General features: G+C 35.1%; 1 protein-coding gene across 1 annotated transcript; it reads right to left on the bottom strand.

Moving 5' to 3' along the window:
• Positions 1-4536: 4536 nt before the first annotated feature.
• LOC107571866 (B-cell receptor CD22-like) lies at positions 4537-6014 on the bottom strand. Its single transcript, XM_016258250.1, has 5 exons — positions 5732-6014; positions 5369-5614; positions 5191-5293; positions 5071-5116; positions 4537-4545 (listed from the first exon to the last, which is right to left on the bottom strand). The coding sequence occupies exons 1-5, from the start codon at positions 6012-6014 to the stop codon at positions 4537-4539; spliced, it is 687 nt and encodes a 228-aa protein (XP_016113736.1).
• Positions 6015-6467: the final 453 nt, after the last annotated feature.

The following is a 6467-nucleotide window of genomic DNA, read 5'->3' as shown; positions in this document are numbered from 1 at the left end:
GTTCAATTCATATTGCTTTATTGGCATGACATCCTGAAAATAACAGTAGAGTACTGGCAGCTGTGGTTGCTGTCAGTAATGAACTGTTAATTTACAGTTCTCTACAGTTGATTTACATAATTTTTTTTTTTTTTTACTGTGAACTGTTGTCAGTTACTTACTGTAATTTCTACAGGAAGTTTTTTACAGTGTAGATATGAATTTACTGTTTATTTTTATAAATATCAAAAATCTAAAAGGTGGGCATTATAATCGAGAACTACATGACCACTTCACAGTTGGTTGTGTTACTGTAAGTAATTTTCCTCAAATGCTATTGAAGTTAGAAAAGTGTAAACCAATGTCGTATATAACTTTAGAGACGGTCCCTAGATTTGTGAATATCGAGTGCCGGGAAATGACACCTCTGGCCATTTCGTTGGGTCATTTGTAAAGTCACAGATACTGTACGGACAACACGGCTCAATTTTTCGATGTATCTTGCTCTGTTGAATGGCAAAAGTGACTTTACTAGGCTATACTGGATTTACACCATGCATCTCCTGTCAGCGGGAAAGCCACGCCCCCAGCTATCACAAGAGCCGACCAAGTCCATGGTTGACACCCTCTCATGAACATGTTTTGTAGAGGAAATATAAATGCGGAACTACATTCAGAAATAAATGAGTGATCAAAGGAAAATAAATAGGATGAGTTTGCATTTCCTTAAACATTTTCCATTTGCCCACTAATTTATTTTATTTATTTGCCTACTTTCATCACATGTTTAATTATTTCTATATGTATTTAAACAAGAATACGTGTATTTATACACACATTTATTTATTTATTTTTAGGTTTGGTCGTCCATAGACGGTGTGTGTTTCAGTGCGAAAGCAAAAGCACTTTATTTGGCCTTCCGGAAGTAGATGCAATTAGGAATCATTGGTTAAGATTTATTTACAACAGAACAGCACAACCCAGATGTTCGAATTTGTGCAACACATTTTATGGACCACAGTTTTTTTAACCTAGAAGAGTACAAGGCTGGCTGTGCACAAACGCTATTTCTAAAAAAAAAAAAGGGTAAATTCTGACTTTGCTATGACAATCTGGCACTTCTGAATCAGCGACTGTAAGTATGTTTTGTTATTAGTTTAAGTATTTGCTATTGACTGTTCAAATGCAGAGTTTTTGAGTAAGGCGTCGTGTGTGTGTGTGTGTGAGTGAGTGTGTGTGTGAGGGTGTGTGTGTGAGTGTGTGTGTGTGTGAGGGGAACAGGGTCACATCACAGGAGAGTGAACAGTCTGTCAGAAATCATAGCACGTTCTGCATCATCACTGTGTCTGTCACGCGACTCTGTTGCTAAATATTTACTCTCCTTATAGATAATTATGTGAATTATTAAGTGCTAATTGTGCATTAGTGATGAACAGCTGCTGTTAACAAGCAGAATCACTGAATGAAAGAGACTTTACAAGTCACAGCCTTAGATGAAATCAACTGAAATAAGACACTAAATATCTCAAGATCTTATTAAACAACTCCACAAACAGCATTACCAGCTTCACACATTACAATTTGACTTTATTTCTGTCATATATCTACAAAACATATTTGAGAATTAAGAGAGGTTTAGATGTTTTATTGAAAGCGTTTTGTTTGATCTCACCATCGTGGCGATCAGGGTTTGCTTTAGTTGGACTCTTAACCCTTGACTTCTTAAAGGGGTCCTATTATGCTTTTTCACTTTTTTAATTTAAGCCAGTGTATAATGTGTATGTTTGGGCATAAAAAAGATCTAGAAATTTACAAATCTCAAAGTCCACTCCAAAGGAAGATATTTCGTCTTTTATAAATCTCTTTTCAAGATCTACAACAAATGGCGACGCTGTGTTTCTCGTCTGGTGTGCGACCACCTGAAACTTTGTTTTTTTCACCTCCGTGCCCGAAACGTCTTTGTTTGGGCTTCCGAAAGCGGATGATGTCAGGAAACAGTGATTGCGATTTATTTTTTAATGCATTATAACCCCAATTTGCTATTGTGTGCTGCACATTTTACTGAGGACAGCTTCCACAACATGAGGAGTACAGTGCCTGCCGGATTCGCCAAAAAGCTTTTGTTGAAAGATGGAGCAAGGAGCGTGGCAGTACTGAAACACCGTCTAAGCTGTTCGCCAATCACAACGCACTGGGACAGCTAACCAATCACAACACATTTTGTTTTTCGTAGGTAGACCTTCATCAAAGCCGGAACTAATCGAGCCGTTTGTGGCAGCCTGGGGAGAAAGGTATTGTAATAATGTAAATTATGTGAAAAATAATGTGTTTTTTGAACCACCAAGCATGAGAGCATGTTCTAGTACACCCCCAAAATAAAATCAAGACATTGTAAAAGAGCATAATAGGACCCCTTTAATGTTAGAATTGTTTTTTGGCTGCTATAACTGTGTTTGTAAAGTAAATTTATTTTAGCAAAATATTAAAGAATTACTATAATAATGTGGGTTTTCTTTATTACTGATAAACTTATAATCATTATCTGTTGGCCTTCTTCACTGACCTCGATCAGTGCCTAATCTCAAATGCCATGGTGCGGGTTTTTTTAATTAGTTATGTTTTATTTACGATAGCTGTTTGATACTGCACATTGAGATGACTAATTACTACTGAACGTTTTTCAAAACATTGTATTTTTTTTTAAGGTAAATAGGATCTAAACCATCTTAATTAAATAAATTAAGTAATTTTAACAAGTGCAGTTTCTGTGCTATGGTGGGGCCTGAAACCTGACTGAAATTCTTCATAGAGATCATTTTTTTGCAGGAAGGAGCACAATCGAGCAGACACAACTTTTCTAAAATTTTAGACATAAAAGGAAGATTTGAGATGGGTCTGTAATTTGCCAGTTCACTAGGATCTAGTTGTGGTTTCTTTATAAGAGGCTTAATAACCGCCAGCTTGAATGGTTTTGGGATGTGACCTAAAGATAACGAGTTAATGATATTGAGAAGCAGTTCTTCTGCTACAGGTAACAACTCTTTCAGTAATTTAGTGGGTACAGGATCTAACAGGCATGTTGTTGGTTTAGATGCAGTGATAAGTTTATTTAGCTCTTCCTGTCCTATAGCTGTAAAGCACTGCAGTTTATCTTTTGGTGCGATGAATGAAGCTAAAGTATTATACGCTGTAGAATCTACATTTGTTATTGTATTTCTGATGTTATCTATTTTATAAGTGAAGAAATTCATAAAGTCATACTGCTCGGAGCATATATGGTCCCACTCTAAATGAGTGTTAAAGTTAATGAGATAATTAAGTGACTAATTAAGTGCTGATTGAGCATTAGTGATGAACAGCTGCTGTTAACAAGCAGAATCACTGAAGAAAAGAGAAACACAAGAACTATAACTGACTTCAGCTATAGCCTTAGATGAAATCAACTGAATTCAAACATTTTAATCTCTATAGATCTTTGCAGATGCTGATTGATTATGTTCTCAATCAATATCACCAGTTTTACACATTACTAACAAGTTTTAAAATTTGTTTGTCATGCATCAAACATCAAGAATCAGCATATGAATCTCAACAATGATGATGATAATCAGACAGACACCAATCATAACTCATCCATGGCTACCAGCATGCATTGCGACATGAATAAATTATGCAGCTGCATTGTCTTAGTATTTTCTTTAATTTTTACTATTTGCTTTTATTTTTGTTATTTTTTGTTGTGACATTTTACTGCCTTGTTTTGTGACTTTCAAAAATCACATAAAAATTATCAGAATATTTTGTCAGCATTGCTGAGATTCACATGCTGATTCTTCATGTCTATGAGTGCCAAAGTTGAAACTTATGTAAGAACCACATTTATGACAGTTTTTTTATGAAGAAGTTTTGACTTTGCTATCAATTTAGCAATACAATATATAAATGTTTACATAATGTATTGCAACATTTTAGAAATCATAAAAGCACTACTCTTGTAGATAAATTACAATCAGAAACATGACATGATTTTACCATAAGTCTTATGCCATCACGAATGTATGTGTTTAATACACACATCAAAACTATTATCTGTGATCGTTTCATTTACAATAACTGCTTTGGGTGAGAGTGATCTAATACTTAGGAGCCCAAACTTTAAAATGTTTTTTGTTCATTTATTTGACATGTTTCTGGTTTAATCACGATCAGATGTTATTCTAGATTCTGCATTACATTTATATTTTTACCTCACTATTCAGCATGTGAGAGCACTGTGATATCACTGTGATAGTGTTGAGAAACAGGATATAGAAAGAATCCTCGGTGACTGATATTTGAACTGCCTCCTCTCAACCTGCTCAACATTTTGAATTCACAATAAACTCAAATATTACTCGAATGGTGTGATGTCACTGTGACCATCGCATAATCTCACGTGTTGACTGGCTGGAATTGTTTTTGTACAGATAGCATGGACTTTATGAACAGGATGCTGTTTTTCTTCACATGAGCTGTAACCCATCCTGACTGCTGTATCACCTCCACAACAACATTTACTCATTTGATCTAGGGGGAAAAAATTCAAATTTAATTTGGACATCAAATGTTTGTTATGCCTTCAAATACACAAACACAGGCATTTTCTGTCTTGCTTTTAATTAAAATAAGTAAACATCCTTACTATACTTTTTTTTTTCTCAGAGAAGGATCGTAATACATATTATGTTCATGATTAATATGTGAATTTATTATATATGAATTACATTTTCTAACAAAATGTAATACAGTTTAATTGGGTGAGAAAACTAAACTAATAATTCAAGATATATCTAGAATTTGGTAAATTCATGTTGTTGCAATTATAAGGATACTTACTTTTTATATTCTTATTATTTTCTATATATATATATATATATATATATCTTGAACCATATTAAATCATACTTTGTCTAAGGATACAGTAATATCAGTTTATGAATGTTTTTATTGGCTTGTGTTGATAAAGACTTTGACTAGTTTCCCATCAGCTTGAAACACATGCTGGCTGAATGATTGTTTTTCTGCTTCAGTAATGTTGTCTGGATGATTTACCTGTGTCATTGTGATGTATTCAGATTTAAAACTCCTTAGTTTCTTTCTGTAATAATGACAGACATTATCAGGATATAGACAAATGCATTTGCAAATATCAGAGCTATTTGTGGTTCTCACATTATGAACATGATGATGATGATAGTGATGGTAACAATGATTAATGATACTCCACATTCCACTATGATCCCAAAAACTGCATGCCAACTGGATATGTGATGCTCTGAAAGAGAGAAAAGTATCAGCTAAGACTAACTGTCCAAACTGAAGAAAGTTATACAGGTTTGCTCTCCCGAACCTTTAACAGTGACAGCAACAGCATCTGATCTCTGAGATCCGTGTTGATTGTGAGCCTCACAGTAGAAGCGTCCACTCTGTAGTGCACTGAAACTCTGTCCAGATCCAACAGCTGAGCTTTGATTCTCCTTAAACCAGCTGATTTCTGCAGGAGGGTTTGAATCACTGCTGCAGCTCAGGGTCACTGAATCTCCCTCCACTATTTCACCAGATCCATTTTTGGACACTGAGACATTTTTTGGAGGGTCTAAAAAATAATCAAATTATTTATTGACAAGTCCTGTTAAAATTGGTTAAAATTATTAGTATGAACTAAAATAATGAAAACCAAGAATCAGCATATTATGTTTTATAATAAACTCACACATGACATTTAAAGTCACAGCATCAGAGTATGTCTCTCCATGTTGATTTCTGGACTTGCACTTGTATTCTTCACTGTGATCAGAGCTGATGTTTGAGATGCTGTATATTCTTCCAGATCCTACAATTGTTCCTCCTTTAAACCAGCTGATTTCTGCAGGTGGGTTTGAATCACTGCTGCAGCTCAGAGTCACTGAATCTCCCTCCACTATTTCACCAGATGGACTGATGGACACCACTACATTTCTTGGAGCATCTAAAACAGAAATAATTAAATGTGTCATCAACAGTGATTGTGCAAAAAACGATTGAGAGGAGTAAGGGCGCTGTATTATGAAAGAGTGTACCGCACATGAGTTCGAAAGTGAAGCAGTTTAGCATGGAAAGCACGGCATATTGCATCAGTTGCTGAATATAACAGTTTGTCATAAGCACAGGCGCTGGAGATGAGTATTATTGCTGCTACCAGCCTCAGATTGGAAGTAAATTGTGCTTCTGTGCACCTTATAAGAGTGAGTACTGAGTTCTGATGTTCGTTATTCTCCTTATTATCGAGATATCTGTTTTGTAACATTGTGTGAATATACTAATTCATCCTTGCTAGCTTTATGAATGTATTTGCTGATTTATAATGTTAATGTGAGTCATGTGAGCAATGTAATGCAGTTAAATGTGTATTTTATTTTGTGTTCATACATTAAGACAGGGGTCTCCAAACTTGGTCCTGGAGGGCCGGT

Source organism: Sinocyclocheilus grahami, unplaced genomic scaffold (genome assembly GCF_001515645.1).
Source record: "Sinocyclocheilus grahami isolate Dianchi unplaced genomic scaffold, SAMN03320097.WGS_v1.1 scaffold1664.1, whole genome shotgun sequence".
In the NCBI taxonomy this organism is placed as follows: Eukaryota; Metazoa; Chordata; class Actinopteri; order Cypriniformes; family Cyprinidae; genus Sinocyclocheilus; species Sinocyclocheilus grahami.
This window is presented reverse-complemented; position numbering and strand designations above follow the sequence as displayed.

Bases quoted from the DNA above. Each gene is read 5' to 3' on its own strand.
- LOC107571866 (XM_016258250.1), bottom strand. From the start codon at position 6,014: ATGACACATTTAATTATTTCTGTTTTAGATGCTCCAAGAAATGTAGTG. The intron at 5,615-5,731 runs GTGAGTTTATTA...ATTATTTTTTAG, and splicing joins TGTGACTTTAAATGTCATGT to ACCCTCCAAAAAATGTCTCA. The intron at 5,294-5,368 runs GTTCGGGAGAGC...TCTCTCTTTCAG, and splicing joins TGTTGCTGTCACTGTTAAAG to AGCATCACATATCCAGTTGG.